General features: G+C 32.4%; 2 protein-coding genes across 2 annotated transcripts; both read right to left on the reverse strand.

The window, feature by feature from the left end:
* Positions 1-1,562: 1,562 nt before the first annotated feature.
* On the reverse strand, positions 1,563-5,176 carry LOC127253735 (cation/H(+) antiporter 14-like). Its single transcript, XM_051278475.1, has 3 exons — positions 4,902-5,176; positions 3,222-4,226; positions 1,563-2,943 (listed from the first exon to the last, which is right to left on the reverse strand). The coding sequence occupies exons 1-3, from the start codon at positions 5,139-5,141 to the stop codon at positions 1,645-1,647; spliced, it is 2,544 nt and encodes an 847-aa protein (XP_051134432.1). The 5' UTR covers positions 5,142-5,176; the 3' UTR covers positions 1,563-1,644.
* Positions 5,177-12,760: 7,584 nt separating this feature from the next.
* On the reverse strand, positions 12,761-13,524 carry LOC127253814 (uncharacterized). The gene has a single exon (XM_051278587.1). It carries the CDS (start codon positions 13,385-13,387, stop codon positions 12,938-12,940), a length of 450 nt encoding a protein of 149 aa, XP_051134544.1. The 5' UTR covers positions 13,388-13,524; the 3' UTR covers positions 12,761-12,937.
* Between the last annotated feature and the right edge of the window lie 4,804 nt (positions 13,525-18,328).

Raw genomic sequence — 18,328 nt, forward strand, 5'->3', positions numbered from 1 at the left:
ATGGTGAAATATATATATAACATAATCCATCATTTAAATTTGAACAATACATCATAACTATGCAATATATAAATCATAAATAGAAATCATAAAATGAAATATATCATAACTATACGTGCAACATCCCTATATGCAACTTACATCATTTATATTTGATGTATTTATCATGTCTACTTATATATCATATTTATAAACATAACGGTGAAAAATATATTTAACATAGTCCATCATTTAAATCTGATCAATATATCATAACTATGCAATATGTAAATCATAAATATGAACTATAACATGAAATAAAAATGTGCACAATAAGGTTTGGTATCATAAGTCTATCATGAGTTAAACACATATGTGCCATGAATATCAATCGTACGTGTCCAGAGGCCAACAAAAATATGTTTAGGAATAACTGTATTGATATTTTTTTTTTCTAAAAGAGACTAATTAAGAATGCACATATACGCCTGGTGACCATAAAATATTACGCAGTATTAAAAACACAACCACCAAATCTGTCTGTTTAGCCGAAAAGAGTTTATCGTTGTTGAAATCTGCTATCTTTCTTGACACGGATGGTACTTGAATATGTTTCGTTATCTTCGTTTTGGGTTTAATAGAAGCCTCAGAATCTCACTTAGTTGAATCCGTCATTGGAAGATTCGTCAAATGTGAACTCCTAAATAGAAGAGGAATTGCACGTCATCGCCGACTTCCGTCTAGTGCGGATGTGCAGATAGAGAAGGAATTGATGGCGGAGGCAATTATTTGACAGTGGCGGGCATGGCTGTAGAGGTCGGCGGCGGCAGTGGGCGTGGCTGCGGCAGTGGGCGTGGCTGAAGAGGTTAGCGGCTGCGACGGCAGACTATGTTGTAGGCAGAGGCAGCACGACGGGAGATAGGGTACTTTAGGATTTGGTAAATAGATGGGGTGGGAAGGATATTTATATATATATATATATATTTGATTTTTAATTTATTTAAATAAGATGGGGTGAGAAGGATATTTATATATATATATATATTTGATTTTTAATTTATTTAAATAATTGTCATATCATAATCGGCGATGTGATATAATATATCATAATGCATTTACTTGGACATTGTTTAAATAAATTCCGAAATTATCGGAGGTGGTTATGATAATTTTTTCTAATTAATTTTTTTAATTAGATATCTTAATTACTTTTCAAATTACCAAAATATCCTCAATCAAACTCAATCATTGAATTGTCAGTAAAATTGATCCAACAGATTAAAAATATTTAGGATGTTCTGAATTTTAATCAACATGAGGAGAATACCAAAACTCCCTTAAATAATGTATTCTTATAAAAATCTAAAATAATGCCACTTTGGATAGTATTTCAACAATTATCAATTTCCTTGAATATATATATATATATATAATATTGACTCAACATTACAAATAAAAAAATTGAAGAACATATACATGTATACACACAGACATGTGCTTTGTTTATAGAGGTTTTCGAACGTTTTCGAAATTTTGATTTGGAAAAAAATAAAAATAAAAAATTAGTATTTAATTTGATTTTTTATAAAAAGATAAAATAATTAATGTATTGTATAAATAAAACCTACATATTGGTTTCTTCAAAAAAGTAAAGTAGCTAGCTAGCTACCTTAGCATGAAAGAAGCCGGGCGACGGTGCGGCGGGTAGTCGTTATTAATATTATAATTGGCAGTAGTAGGCTGTCGATACATGCAAGAAATAGAGCGCAGAACATCCTTGTTCTCGGAAGCCGTCTGGCGCGGCTCTCGTTGAACCACCAAGACCGAGAAATAAAAGTCAGGACTCGCCAGCATCCCCCCGATCAGCCCGAGCTCCGGAAGCTCGTTCCACTCCATTAGCCCCTGAACCATCGTCGAATTCGGGTCGTGGTGCCTCCCCACTACGCACAAATCACACGCGCTTCCGCCATTGCAGCTACTGTAACTACTACTGTAACAGCTACTGCTGTTGTATCTCTCGTCCATCGATCTTATCACTTGCGTCGTCCCTATTGCATCCTTAACTCTCTCTTCTCGAAATATTACATTTCCATGTCCATTTGTTGCTGCTCTGAATTTGTTGAGCATCTCTATATCCTCCCGGGATATGTTCTCTCTCTCGTCGTCGTCGCCGCGAATCCAAATCACCGTTAGCCAGACGTTCGATTTTCCAACGAAGCGGTAGCAGAAGGCTAAGGCCTCGCAGTCGTCGACGCCGCCAAGGAAGAGTAGGGTGACTTGGAAGAGCGTCAGGTGGGCGCCGACTCGCTGATTCCGGGAAATGTATCCGCGGTCGATGAGGATGCCGACGGAGGACGGGGACTTAGAGAGGACGTTGTAATTGACGGTTCTTACGGAGTGCGAGTTGGTTCCGATGCCGCCGTTGATCGTCCATTGCTTGTGGAAGGGTACGACGACGATGTTGGCCTTCTCCTCGAGCGCCATCGAGCAAATGTCGTCGTGCATGCTCAAGAACGGCGTCACTGATGTGAAGTGGCGGACATTGACGCTTTCTCGGTGTCGATCCGCGAACAAGTCGAACGCTTTCTTCACGTGTCTCGACCATGATTTGGACACGGTGAGTTGGCCTCTTCCCGTGTTGGCTTCGAGCATGGAGGCTGATGAGGCCCGGCCCTTTAGCTCGACGAGGTTTAGGACAAAGACCGACGTGGTCTGGTCGGGTAGAGATGGACTCGTGGCCGTGAGCAGATCGATGAGTGTGGGCACGCTCTCCGCGTTGTGGAGGCAAACCAACACGCGTAAATCGGCTCTATTGTTATGGTGCTTGAGGAGATCGGTGCAATTGTTGTGGTGGCCGAGGTACTTAGCCGAAGGATCGTACAAGAATGCGATAAGAGGCCTCGCTATTCCGGTGACAATCAGCATCGACAGTAGTATAAGAGTGTACGCTTCCGCGTTTATCACCTGCGGTATTTGCATTATATTAATATATCAAATCGATCATTTATTCATTAAGTTGTAATCGAAGAAACTTGAACATATATATTCATGGTTCAGTTATCCTATTCCCAATGTACGTGCCTATCCGGTATAGGAAAGACACAATACATAGAGTAACCGAACCAGTGTATTATATATCGGAGGGGATCGTCGGTCCCAAAAATCAACCTATGTCATTGAAGATGTTTGGGACTGACGATCCCCTCCGAGTATATATATATACACACTACGTACTTACTTACCCCGTCCTCCTCTAAGGTGCTAGATAGCGTAGCCTCGATGACTCCTCTACAACACATAATAAGGCCAAGGCATACGGCATTCCTCGCCGGGATATTGTAACGACGACCTAAAAGAAACACCGTTGCAAACTTTACCGTATACGATATCAAAATAACCATCTCAATGACCGCCCCGGAAGCCATCTTCACATCCAAGATGTTGATCTTCATCCCGATGATCATGAATTTGGCCGGGACTAGCAAGCCGGATGTAATAATATCCATCTTTCCGAGAAAGGCGCTCCCGATGTTGTCGGGGATGAGCACACCTAAAACAAACGTTCCAAGCTCGGCCGGCTGCCCTATAAGTTGGGCGCCAAGACCGCAAACCATGACCATAAGCACGATCAACAGAAACTCAGTCTGCTTGAGCTGCTGCCCGTTCTTGGCCGCCTGGCGGGCGGATAAGATGATCATCGGGCAAAGGACGAGCAGAATGACGAAGAAGAAGACGACGACAGACAGCACGGGCAGCAGCGCCGCCAGCTTCTTCGTCGCGACGCACATGGCGACGGTGCCGAGGACGAACGAGAGGATGTAGTTGCAAATGTCGCTGACGAGGGACGCGAGGGTGGCGATGCGGCCGATGTCCGAGTTGAGGATGTTGAGGTCGGACAAGACACTTGTAATGACAGGGAACGACGAGATGGCGTTCATGGACGCGACGATGGGGAGCGACTGCATGACGGAGGCGTGGAGGCCCTTGATTTGGAAGGCGACGATGACCGATGTCAAGCCGGCTATTAGAGGGAGGAGGAAACCCGAAGCGCCAATCACGACGGCGTTCTTGTTGAGCTTGCGCAACAGCTTGAGGTCGATTTGGACACCGAGGATGAACATGTAGAACATCAATCCCATGTTGGCCGATGTTTCGAGCATCCATTTTGCCCGAGATGAGAACAGCTTCTCCGAGAATAGGGATCCTCCAACTTGCCCGAAGAAGGAGTGACTTATAATGATCCCCGCCTATATATACATAATCAAATCAAATATGCATGTATATGTATGTATAGGGTTGACAAACGAATGAGGTTATGCAGTGTTCAGGTTCCGATCAGCTTTAAATAGGTTACAAAAATTTTGATCTGACTCATTTAATTAACTAGTTTTAAAATTTTAATTTCAAATTACAATTTTTAATAACAAATTTTGAAATGCATAATATATATATTAAAAGAAAAAATTATTTATTGGTATTATGAAACTAATATTTAGAGTCGAATTAACAAATACTAAATAATACTCCATTTGTCCCATATCTATGTATCTATTTGTTTTTTCACAGTTAGATAGATAGATTATTAATGGACAGAGGGAGTAATACACATCTTTTGTTTAATCCTAATTTTATAGAATTGTAGCTTAAATTTTATTTTTTAGTTTTATAAAATTGGCCATAAGTATTGAATTGTATCGATAAAATTTAAAATAATACTATTACTTAAACAAATTAAATCGATTATTTTCAAATTGAAAATCTAGACCAAAACTAATCATTTTATTAAATAGGTTAAACCAACTTGACCCAATTATTAATTGGATTAAAAATCTCAATCCAAACTCAACTATTTCAGGTCAGGTTATCAGGTCGTGTTAATTTTTTGCCAGCTCTATGCATATATAATTAATCAAGTTGCTTACGATGATCTGCGCGCTAATGAGGCCCTGTCGGAAAGGCTTCATGAGGAACCAGACGGAGCTGGAGAGGACGAAGACGACGATGAGCTGCAAGGAAACTAGCGGCACGGTGAAGGCGAGAATGTCACCGCCGAACCATAAATCGCCCTGGGAACTCGTCCTGTGGGCAAATTGGCAAACCAGAGTTGTTTCTTGTCCATCTGGCCCTCGGACAGGCCCCAGGGAAGACAGAACGTGCGACATCCGTCCCCCAGCTTTCCTGTCCCCCGGCCGGCCCGCCCCCTCCCCGAAACTTAGGTTGCGAGGGAATAACGGAATGAATTCGGCTGCCTGTGCCTAATTTTGGGGCCATCTGAAATTTTTTTAGACTTTATGAATCGTGGCAAAGACCATCGAAAACAAGAATCAGTCGTTTTAGTATGGGTTGTCCTATTTTCTAGAAGCCCCGAAAATAGATTGATGATATTGTAATAACAACTTCTAAACAAGTGGCTAATCTAGAAACACATATAATTTTTTAAAAATCAACCAATGCATGGAATCAACTGTTTCATCTATGATCTATCATTTGTTTGACAAAAACACCCAGTAATATATATATTATATATTTGAGATCAGCCATAATTCTTTTATTATGATATTTTTGAAATTTTTTTGATTTATTGATTTCTTTTTGTTATATAGTTTTTTATCATTATAGTAGGATATTTAAAATTTATATAATTTTTACAGTTTTTTTTATAATGTTAGTGGATATATACACTTTTTAAATTTTATAAAGTTTAATTTTGATTATTTTTTTTTTTTGTTGAAACTAATATTCTCTTTTTTTTTTTTTTTTTTTGCATATTTCTCAATAAAATTTACTTTTATATTTATTTTGATTTAAGAAAAAGATGAAGATAGATAAGGATTGAAGGTTCACCGATTTGATTTTTTTTTTAAATTAAAAAAAATAATTAATTCTATAGATTATATTTTATAATTATTTTATTTGATCTCAATTGATTTTAGTGTCAATCATGTGAGTATTTTCTTTTTATAAATAAATAATTATAATTTTTTTTTAATAATTTATGTTGCACATCATTGTGTTTATATATATAATATGAAGTATCAAGGTTGTTAGTATTTATATATCTTTTTTAGATAGTTTTATGGAGATAATTTAGATATATTTATATATATTTTTTTAGATAGTTTTAGTATTTTTTAGGAAGATAATGCATATGTATTAATTACTTATTTTTTTTTAATAAGTAAATATATATTTCGTATCTATTTATATTTATATAAATGGAAAATAATGCCAAAAAATTATTTGACTGCATTTATTGACCGAACATTCACATTCATAGTTTCTGTGCCTCCAACGTTTGTAAGAACAGATGTTCCATCTCCGGTGTTTTAAGTTATGACAGTAGACTAGTGTGAAGAATATTCATATATTTTCATTTCTTTTGCATATTTCTCAACAAATTTTACTTTTATATTTAATTTGATTTAAGAAAAAGATAAAGATAAAGAAAGATTGAAGATTCACAGATTTAATTTTTTCTTTTAAAGTTAAAAAAATCATTAATGCTATAGATTATATTTTATAATTATTTCATTTGATCATTTTAGTGCCAATTATCAAATAAGGTGGATATTTTTTTTATAAATAAATAATTATAATTTTTCTTTAATAATTTATCTTGTCCATCATTGTGGTTGTTAGTATTTATATATCTTTATTTAGATAGTTTTATGGAAAAAATTTAGATATATTTATATATTTCTTTTAGAAAGTTTTTTTTAGGAAGACAATGCATATGTATTAATTAAAAATTTTGAATTACTTATTTTTTTCTAATTAGTAAATATATATTTCTTATCTATTTATATTTATATAAATAGAAAAATAATGCAAAAAAATTATTTGACTGCGTTTATTGACCGAGCGTTCACATTCATCGTTCCTATGCCTCTAACTTTTGCAAGAATAGATCCTCCATCTTCGGTATTTCAAGTTTATGACCGTAGATTGGTGTGAAGAATATTCACATATTTTGCAAAGTCCTTCACAATTATAACTATTTTTTTTCTATTTTTTTTTAATTATATATTTTTTCCGTAGTTTATAAAATGACTTTTACTTAAATATATGATTTATATTATATACAATTCCATCTACAATATTTTATTTACTTTTATTTATATAGTATAAAAATAATTTTATTATATATATTTATTTTATAAATTATAAATAAATCATATATGCAAAATTTATCAAATAATATAATTACATTACAATATTATTTTAAACATATTTTAATTATATATACACCCGTGCATAGCACGGGTTTAAATGCTAGTATTGTATATATAATAGATATCAAATATTAAAAATTATTTATGTATTAATTTATAAATATCCATTAATTTATGCATCAGCCAATCTATTCTATACAGTCGAAATCATAATATGTCTGAATTGTAATTCAATGGAAGATCTCAAATTTAGTACCTAATCCGAACCATGATTATAATCTCTCTTCTTTGCTTTTGTCTATTGCAAATTTGTAATCCAAATTCGCGATACACCACAACGCTAGCATATACTCCCTCCGTCGTGCAAATGTGTGCTCATTTGACCGAGCACAAATTTTAATAAAAGTGAGTAATAATTGTTACTTTTTCCTTTTATAGTAAAAAACAGTACAACAATTGAATGATTTTTTACTTAAAAAGAAAATGAGAATATTTTTCGATGACAATCCAAAAAAAAAAGTAGACATAGATTTGAACGACGGATGGAGTAATAAATAATAAAATGAATGATCCTCTTCTAGTAATTTGTTTGGTTTGGCTTTAATTTATTGTTTATTTTGTACTAATATCACAGTGATATATAGGGAATGCTTTAGTTACATAAATTTGTATGTTATATGTGATTAGGACATCAATACCAAAAAAGACTAGAGTTATACATCGCTAAGCTTTAGTTCGAAATAATAAGTTCATTATGTAAGGGGGGAGCAATTGTGAAGTCAACAAGACTTCAATATATATATATATATATATATTTATTTACAGCTCTCAATCATTAAAAAAAAATATCAAATAAAACATCTATTTTTTATTTTTTATATTATACTAAAAATCAATTTTACATTCAAAATATCGCATCATCGCCTATTTATATCACATCAGATAACTATTCAAATTCAAAATGTTTACTATTCAAATTCCAACTCAAAATTCAAATCTCCAAACAAGCGCAGACACACAGTTACCGCCCTTCCATTCTGCGAAAGTTTTGCACTCTAATCAAAAGATTGATAAAAATTGTCATATATTTTTAACTCCTAGGTGAGCATATATAATCATTAATTGAAGCCTATAAGTGTCGACTTATAGGTATTCGGTCATATATACACATGCAATATTTGTAAAAGAGGTATTTTATATACCGATTGACCAATAATTTATATTATACATTTATTTAATTTTCTCAATATGTATATGTGTGTGCAATAAATTACCTTCATACATATTTTTCGTACCTATATAAGATACTCTTGCAAGGTTGTAAAACAAAATTTTGACATATTTGATGTGATTGTTAGAATTTGGAAAAAATTTATAAGATTATATTATTGATCACCAAAATAAAAGGTCTATATATAATATATATTCAAATCTAAATAATCTAATAAATGGATAAGATAAAATCTAAATATAAATTTACTAAATCTAAAACTCTAAAATATCTCAACACACCAAACTCAAACTCAAGTAGACATTGTAGAGATTAACTTGAGTTTTTCCAAGAACAATCGGAAGTGGTTGGAAAGAAGAGACTTTATAAAGATATCTATTGTCTGATCTGCGGAGGAGACCGAAATGAGATGGACAACCCCACCGATAACATGTTGTCAAATAAAGTGACAATCAAGCTCAATATATTTGGTGCGCTCGTGAAATGTATCATTGTGGGTCATCTTCATAGCACTTTGACTGTCTCAGTGAAGAACCGTAGAAGATGACTGAGGTCCACCAAGATCAGGGAATAATCGACGAAGCCATAAAATTTATAACATAGAGTCAGCAAGAGCACGATACTCGGACTTGGCGCTCGATCAAGAAACTAAAGTCTCCCAACAAGATGACGATATAGGGTAGGATCATCAAGAAGAGAGCCATCATGAGGGGTAAGTCGAACATCGTAGGAAAGAGGTATGAAGGCTATCTGACAGTTTGTGAGACCAGCTCGAGCAATAAGATCTGAGGCATAATTAGCCTGAGACAAAAAGAAACCATTAGGAGAATCAGAGACTTCAAGTCCCAAAAAATAATGAAGGGGACCCAAGCTCTTCATTTCAAACTGTTGACTAAGATATACTTGTAGATCAGAAATATCAGACGCATCATCCCACATGATGATCATATCATTAACATAAAGTAATAGGATAACTATCCCTGAGGAAGAACAACAAATAAATAAATCGGAATCATAAGCGCATGTGGTAAAACCAAACTCCAATAGCGCAGAGCTAAATGTGGCATACCAAGCCGAAGGGGTCTGCTTCAACCCATATAAAGCGCGGTGTAAGCGAAAAACATTTCTAGAAGACGAGAAACCTGGAAGAGAAGTCATATAAACTTCTTTAAAAATAGTGTCATATAAGAATGCATTCTTGACATCTAACTGAAGAAGGAACCACTGATGAACAACAACAATAACATGAAGACAACTAACAGTAGTGAGACGAGCAACAAGGGCAAAAGTCTCATCGTAGTCAACTCCATATTCCTGAGAATAACCCTTAGCCATCAAACGCACCTTGTAGCGCTCAACCGAACCATCAAAATTAGTCTTGATTTTGAAAATCCACTTGCACCCAATAAGTGTCTTTCCAGAAGACGAATCTACTAAATCCCAAGTGTGAGTCTTGTCTAGAGCCTGCAATTCCTCAGTCATAGCTTGCTGCCATAATGGATCAGCAATTGCCTCACGAAATGACCAAGACTCATGATGAGATAATATGACAAAGTAAAAATGATAATCACGCAAAAGAGAAGGTGGATGACTTACTAGATGCGATCGACGAGGAATGACAAGTCCAAGCACCGTAGACGGATCAACATCTGGAGATGATGTCATAGGTTGATCAGAAGTCTCAATTGGAACAAGATTCGGAGACGAAGATAAAGTCGTAGGATCAAGGTCAAGAAATAAGGGAGGACATGATGACAGGAATGAAGATGAGCCAGAAATAGATGAGACATTAAATTTAGACAGGATGGAAAATATGATACTCTCCCAAAAGGTAACATGACGAGATATACACAACCGTTTAGAAATCGGATCCCAAAGCATATAACATTTATGCTCTACCCCATAACCAAGAAAACAATAAACATGCACGAGGTTCTAATTTGGAACGTTCATGCGAAGGGATAAGGACGAAACCGACACAACCGAAGGGATGAAGAATACTATAATCGGGTGGTTGACCATATAGACGTTCAAAATGAGTACTATTATGGAGGACAGATGATGGAATACGATTTATGGTATAGACAACAGTAAGGACAGATTTCTCTCAGAACTTATCAAGACAAAAGGTAAACAAAAGAGACGCACGGACAATATCAAGAATGTTTTGTGCTCAGCGCGACCATTTTGTTGGGAAGTATATGGACAGGAACATTGAATCAATGTACCTTGAGCAGAGAGAAACCTTAATAAGGTAGAATCTCTATACTCAAGGACATTATCAGTACGTAGGGTATGTATGGAACAAAAAAATTGAGTTCTAATCATTTGAGCAAATTGAATGTATACTTGAGGTAATTCTAAGCGTTGTTCAAAAAATATATCCATGTAACAAGAGAGTAATCGTATATAAAAATGATATAATAACGACACTCACTCATAGAGGAAACAGTTGAAGGAATCCAAATCATAATGAATCAAGGAAAAAGGTTTACTTGCAACCGAAATATTTTCTGAAAATGATAAGGTTGATTATTTTTCCAAATGACAGTATAAGCAATCAAATGACTCAAGACGAGTAGAATCCAAATGACCTTTTCTAACGAAAGACTGAATTTTAGAGGAAGACGCATGACCAAGACGAATGTGTCATTGAAGACTAGGAGAATTAATGGTAGGAAGAGGGGTATCAGTAGTAGCGGCAGAAAAAGTACGGGAAGGAATTTTTAAAGATTGTATCTTAAATAGTTGACCCATTTTTTGACCTGTCCCAAGAATTTGACCTGTATGTGGATCCTGAACCTGCACACTAGAAGAGAAAATGTAACAGTAAGTCTCTACACAACTAGTTGGCCAACTTATACAAGATTTAAAGTCAATTGAGGAATGTAGTAAGTATCAGAAGAGATATAAATGGTAGAGACAGATCCTGAATGAGTAATATTCATGCGACTCCTATCAACAGTCTCTATAGGCAATGAAAAGGACACAGAATACGCATTGGTCAAGAGACCAAGTGTAGGTGTCATATGATGGCAGCATCCGGAGTCAAAATACCACGAATTGTCCATGACCGAAGAGGAACTAGAAGCAAAAGCTCAATGTGAGAGAATTACGATATTCTGGACTGACGAAGCCATATTAGTAACGGACGCAAAATAAAATTAACTCCGAGGACATAACCAACCACACAACAACGTAGAAAATGAAGACATGAGGTTGCGGCTGAAAAACGACGGCCGGAGGTGGTCAGACGCACCCGCACGCACGGCCCGAAGGATGGCGGCAGAAAAGCTTCTTTTGCCATGATTCACGTCAGTGCGCGTGAGGGCGGTACGCGCAGCCATTGACAGCGAGATTTTGAAGGACGGCCCGAGACGACGAGGCGGTCCCAACGGTGGCGGCGGTGTCGACCGCAGAGCGGCAGTGGCTAAGGTTTCATATTTTTTAAATTGGGCTCTGATACCATGTTAGAATTTGTGAAAAAATTATAAAACTATATTATTACAAAAATAAGAGTACAAAAATATATATACGAGTGGGCTCGGGGTTAAATTAAAAATAAAATAATACAAAAGAGATATCTATAGTTAACACTATGAAAAATAATTTTGTAACTAAAATTTTTTTGTTACAAAAAGAGAATTTTCTGAAAGAAGAATTTTAGTGACGAAATCAATTTTGTAATATATAATTTTTTTTAGTGGCGAAATTAATTTTTATCATTGAATGACACATTTTAACTAAAAAAAAAATATTTTATAGTTAAAAATATAATAGTAGTTAGTAAACATTTTTTTTATATCGATGGTGGTGGACTCATTACATTACATGCTCACAAAGTACCATCCACCCAGTCGGGCCTAATTTGCACGGTATTAGGTTCGATCGGAGGTTCACCCAGTGCGCACTTTCGGGATAGCGGCTAAAAAAAAAAAAAATACCATCCACCCACTTTTAAACGCTGTAAAAATTAACAAATTCAACTCATCGATTGGATTTTTCTACATAAAATATACTGATTAATGGAATCCAATATTAGATCGAATTATGTGTTTATTCCAGCTGTAGAATTAATATAACTTTTGTGAATTATGGCATTAAATTTTTTTAATCTTCTGAGACTTCAATTTAGTTAGTTCTTTGAAATCTAATAGAACTTATCTGATCAATTGATATATATCTGTAATACATGATTTATTTTTATTTTTATTTTTATTTTTATATTAATTTTTGTACTGTATTATGTCATGATTTTAAATAAGAGAATATGTATAATTTGTTTTATTAAAATTAACATTGAATAATATATATAAATAAATAAATAAATAAAGCACGCTAAATATCTGAATTTCATCTATTATTTAAAGAAGGAAAAATAAGAAAAGTGAAACAAGAAATATTGGAAAGGAATAGTGGAGTTTTAATAAATTAAAAATAGATGCCAAAGTAAAAACAAATGGCAAAAAATCCTCAAAAAGAAAATAAAATATACAGTTGAAAGAAAAAGAGAGAAAATTAAATAAAGATAATCAAATTTTTAAAAAATAATTAATTAATCCTCAAAAATGCTGTCCAGATTGGGTCTCCACAGACGACGTCGTCCGGCGGTAGCAGTACTGCTCCGACGCCGGCGTCTCGAACTGGAAGCCTTCGTTTCAATATTTTCCGGCGACGGCGACTTTCTGGCGGCAGAAAACTTCCTGAGGATTTTGGCCGTCTTCTCGGCGGGCAAGGAGGAAGCAGGTATGAGGAAATAAATAGAGCCCTTCTTCAGGTCGGTTTCCGGCGAGAGGATGAGGATACGACGGGCGGCGTGGGAGCCGCCGGAGCAAGGCTTTGTGAGAAGATGATTGGGGTGGTTGGCCAGAACCTCCCCGGCGGTGACCCGACCCGTGAGCTCGTCGACGGATCCGTTGAGATGGACGATCCGGATCAGGTCTAGGGCTCCGCAGGGAAGGACGCAAGCCAAACAGCACCGCAGAAGACTACTGTAATTGCCCATTTATATATATATATATATATATGTATGTATATATATCGAATTGATTGATGGCAGCTGATGACGACGACGACGACGACGTCGTTTTATCGGATTAGTCTACTCTCTCTCTCTATCTTTTGTTTCTCACTCATGCATGCGTTGGGTGTGTAGGGAGTTCTGTTCTGTTTTTATTAAGAAACTAAAATAAATAAATAAATAAAAGTGACAGCTACATTTGGTTAATTAAACTATAACTCTTTTGTTTGTTAGTATTTGTTTTTTGCCCTTATATCATTTACCTAACGATATTATATTTTTTTCGTCAATGAAAGTATATATTTGTTTTTTTTGTGAATTAAAAAGTAATAATGTTTTACCTAGTTAGTAAAGGTGCAAAGTTATTTTGATATTTTTATCTTTTAAAATATAAAAAATAAATATTTTCATAAAAATTAGGGTTATTTTAGTATTTATATAATTTTAATTTTATTATTATAATTAAAAATAGATATTTTTAGTGGACAAATGAAAATGATAATATATATATATATATACATTGAATTGAATAGGATGAGTATTTATTTTTGGAAAAAATAATTGCATAAAATATTGTCTTTTATTAAAAATGCATGAAGATTTTGTATTTATTTAATCTATAATTTTTAAACCTTAATTATATTAGTTATGTTAATCTTAATATATAATTATTTTTATTATAGAATGATAATTTTTATGAATGCACTTCTTACTTACTACTTATATTTTATTTAAATTTTTATATCTATATTAAACCGGACACAAAAGGTGGGACGGAGAGAGTATTATATATATATATATATAAAAAAATTATATTAGAAAAAAAAATAAAAATTGTACTACAAAATACCTTTTGTGTATGTTTTTATTTTAAATGCAAATTTCGCTATTTGGTCCGTAAATATCTTATAAAAATATTAATTTCTCTTATAAAATATCATTTTAATATACTATTTAAATCGAAATTAAAATAAATAAATAAAAACTACCTAAAATTCAAATTCAAACCAAACAAACCTTTGTCAATTGTTTTAGAGGATTAAGTGAATTCTTATAAGTTTCTAAATATTGCATTTCTATCATACAAATAACCTTATAGCGCATGGAAATAAATATTATAAAAAAATTTAATATATTGTCTATTAAATTAAATATAATACTCTCATGTCCCTTAACAATCTATCAATTTTTTCATTTTGATCCGTCTCATAACAAAGTATCTATTTATTTTTTTTAGTAATTGTACTATCTATCTAACATTACAAATACCCTTCCAATTTACAATATATTAAACAAATGTTATTACCTTTTGTTACGGAAATTCCAGGAAATCAAAACGAAAGTCTCCTGGCGGTGTTGGGTCGGTCCCGACTGGTAGGTCAGGCTGCGAGTCCCTTTGTGATAGGCGGTGCAAGGTTGGCAGGGAAGGATAAGGGTTTCGGAAAATGCAGCGGAGGAGATATTGTTGGGATATGAAGCCTGATTATATCCTAAAATCTAGGGATATGATTTGGATATTATATTTTAGATTTTAGAGATATGATTTGGATATTATTGTCAAAAGCTTAAGCTATAAATATCCATGTATTCTCACTTTAACATGTGCCTACGTACTTTACAGTAAAATTCCTGACTTGGCAGCGCCCCCAGACGTAGATCATCGTGATCGAACTGGGTTACCAAATTCTTATGTTCTTTTGTCTTTATTATCTCATCTTGATTTCTTGGGAATTTCTGTAACACCTTTATATCATACAATACTAAAATGATTAATTTAGTCTTTTTACCTTTATTTCTTCTTTATCCAAATATAATACTAATGTTTCTAAAATTCCGTGCAAAAAACAAATGAATATATAGATATGAGACGTAGGGAGTAGCATTTTTTTTCAATCCATATATAATAGGCGCGGAGTTCTTAATCATCATTATTTTTGGATAAAAATGATACTCTATTGTAGACTTTATATTTATTAAAATACAAGACTTAGTAGCACCGTTTACCTTTTTTTTTTTTTTTTTTTTCAAAAAACATATATGTGTATATATTCTTTATTAAAAATAAATATCAAATTTTATTTTTTATTTTTATTTAAAATAGTTTGAATCTTATAAGAAAAAAATAAACTATAAAACACATCGTGTATTTTATTTGTATGTGAGTTTTGGAGTTAGGTTGGAGGATTTTAATAGTAAATTTGTTAAATTGAAATATTTGTTTATTGTAATAATAATTTAATATTTTGGAATTAAAAATCAGTTAATAATAAAATTCAAATTGAAAACACGCAAAACAAATTTATTTATTTATTAATTTATTTATTTCACTCAACACAAGAAAAAGAAAATTCCACTAAGAAAAAGTCCACTAAATTACATCTAATAATTATTCTTTAACATTTTTTTCAATATGTACATTTTTGTGAGAGTAACTATACGCTCTATTCAATTAGTGATTTATGTCCATTTCTTATGGATTTTTATATTTTTTTATTAAAATACTCTATCCTTCCGAGCAATAAGTATATATTTATTTTTGGCGTGGAGTTTCAGAAATAATAATTTTTTAATTATAGTGGGTATATAAAAGTAGTGTAATGACATTTTTGCCCTTACTTTTTTTGTATAAAAGTAATGATGAAAAAAAAATTGGGTATTTAATAAAATGGTTACTTTGTAATTGGACGTCCCAAAATAAAAATATGTATACTTTGTAGTTGGACGGAGAGAGTATATTATTTCCTATTACAAAATATTAGTTTCTCCGTCAATTAAATTTATTTCATTATTAATTTTACAAAACTCAACAAATCAACAGTAAATTATTACATCTTATTCAATACTTATTTACAACAAATATGACTGTTTTTATTATAATTTTCTTTTTTATTTACTATATTCATAGTATTATTTTTTTAAAAATCCAAGTAAACAAAGGGTTTGTTCACTACAAGGTTTGTTTGTTTTGCCAAAAACAAAACACACATTTCTCCAAAAAAAAAATCAATATATTACACATATTCGTTATTTTTCAATTATCTACACAATTTTTTATACTTCTCTTCAAACTTTTTTACAAAATAAATACACAATGTTTTTTAGTTGAACTATTTCTCATAAATATTATTTTTAAAATATACATATATTAATGCAATATATAATATATATTTTTTTATTAAAAAAACCAATAATTTAATATAAAATATTATTTTATATATTATCAGCATAAGTATTCATATCTAACACAAAAAAATATATATTCAAAAATACAAAGTGAACATAAATAAACTTTGCAATTTTGGCAGCAAATATTGCAATTATTATCAAATTTATTTTAAATTGTCGTTGTTCTTGTTTTTTTTTTTTTTAAGAAATTCGTTAAGAAACATTACTTCGTAGTTATCATTTTATTATATGGATTATAATTTAAATAATAGTAAAATGTAATAGCTTAAAAATTACAAGAGAAAATTATTACTTCCTCAGTCCGATTTTTATAGTTCTAAAGTATATCTGCACGGTTTTTTAGGTGATTTTTTTTGTTTACGAATTAAAAAGTTTGTCCTTAATAGTACGGTAGAAATTAAAAAATAGTAAAAAAAAAGTAAAATTTAGTTTGACGTCCCAATTAAAAAATAGAACATTAGTTAATGGACGGATGAATAGGTAAATCACCGCCTACATATTATTGTAAGAACCCGACCAGCCAGCTTTGTGTACGCGGTCGAACCAGTCCTAATTAAAATAAGCCAAGTGATGAGCGATGAATAGCCGTGGTACGATTCTTACAGCTGTAGTACTCATAATTTAATTAATTAATTAATTAATTTGATCCCAAAGGCCAATTTTATAATGAATTATTCTGTAGTTGTAATAAATTAAAAATCCTTAAACAAATGATTATGGACTGGATTCATCCTTCTCGTCTCCCAACAAACTGAAAGCTAAACACCAATTTTTTTATTACATTAATTAAATATTATTTTTGTTTTGTCTGATGCCTTTGCCTGCCTTGCCCAATCTTGCATGGCTTTCCTCTCACTGTTTTCTTAATAAACAAAAGGGTTAGTCTACATGCACATGCATGCACCTGTACTTATTAATAATAATAATAACACATATATATTAATTATACGAGATGAGATACCGTACAGAATAAGTTTAAATAGGTTGTATATGTCACTCAATATATATATATATATATATTCTATCATTTTAACAAATGATTATATGATAATGATATATATATATATACCACAATTTAATAAATTTTTTGATTAATTTTATGTGGCGTTCAATAGCATATTTCTAAAATTACACGCATATATTGAATTAAACATAACAATTAATATAAATTAATTAGCAACAAAACTCACGTTCAGCAACATGCCTTCTTTTAATTATATATGTATCACACTGCATTGATAACACTTGTATCCATTATATATATATATATATATACATATATTGTGGATCCACCCCACAACTTGGGTAAATTAAAATATTGACGTACATGAGGAAGATCTACTGCTCCATCACCGTCAATCTATTCATTTGCATTTGACGTTATTGTTTTTAACATTAATAATATCCTTATATTTGTATAATTTTTTGTACAAATATCATTACATTAGTATTATAAGACACTAATAGAAATATTTTTGTCGCTTTTCTTTAATTGTACTACGTTTTGATATAATAATTAATATTCAAATATTAACGTGCAAAAAATAAACGGATAGATTAATGATCGACGGAGGTAGCATTAAAATTTGGATCCGTGAATTTTATCAATATTATGCTCCTTGCGCCCCCAAATACATGTTTTTAGTATGCTCAATTAATATACTAACTCCGTCCGGCTCTAAAGGTCTCATTTACCTTGTTGATTTTTTAATATTAATTATTATATCAAAACATAATACA

The sequence above is a fragment of the Andrographis paniculata genome, unplaced genomic scaffold (assembly GCF_009805555.1).
Source record: "Andrographis paniculata isolate CXL003 unplaced genomic scaffold, ASM980555v1 Contig51END, whole genome shotgun sequence".
Taxonomy (NCBI): Eukaryota; Viridiplantae; Streptophyta; class Magnoliopsida; order Lamiales; family Acanthaceae; genus Andrographis; species Andrographis paniculata.

Excerpts from the sequence above, each read along its gene's own strand:
- LOC127253735 (XM_051278475.1), bottom strand. The coding sequence starts at position 5,141 with ATGTCGCACGTTCTGTCTTCCCTGGGGCCTGTCCGAGGGCCAGATGGA. Across the intron at positions 4,227-4,901 it reads TCATTAGCGCGCAGATCATC|GCGGGGATCATTATAAGTCA; the intron begins GTAAGCAACTTG and ends ATGTATATATAG. Across the intron at positions 2,944-3,221 it reads GCACCTTAGAGGAGGACGGG|GTGATAAACGCGGAAGCGTA; the intron begins GTAAGTAAGTAC and ends CAAATACCGCAG.
- LOC127253814 (XM_051278587.1), bottom strand. The coding sequence starts at position 13,387 with ATGGGCAATTACAGTAGTCTTCTGCGGTGCTGTTTGGCTTGCGTCCTT.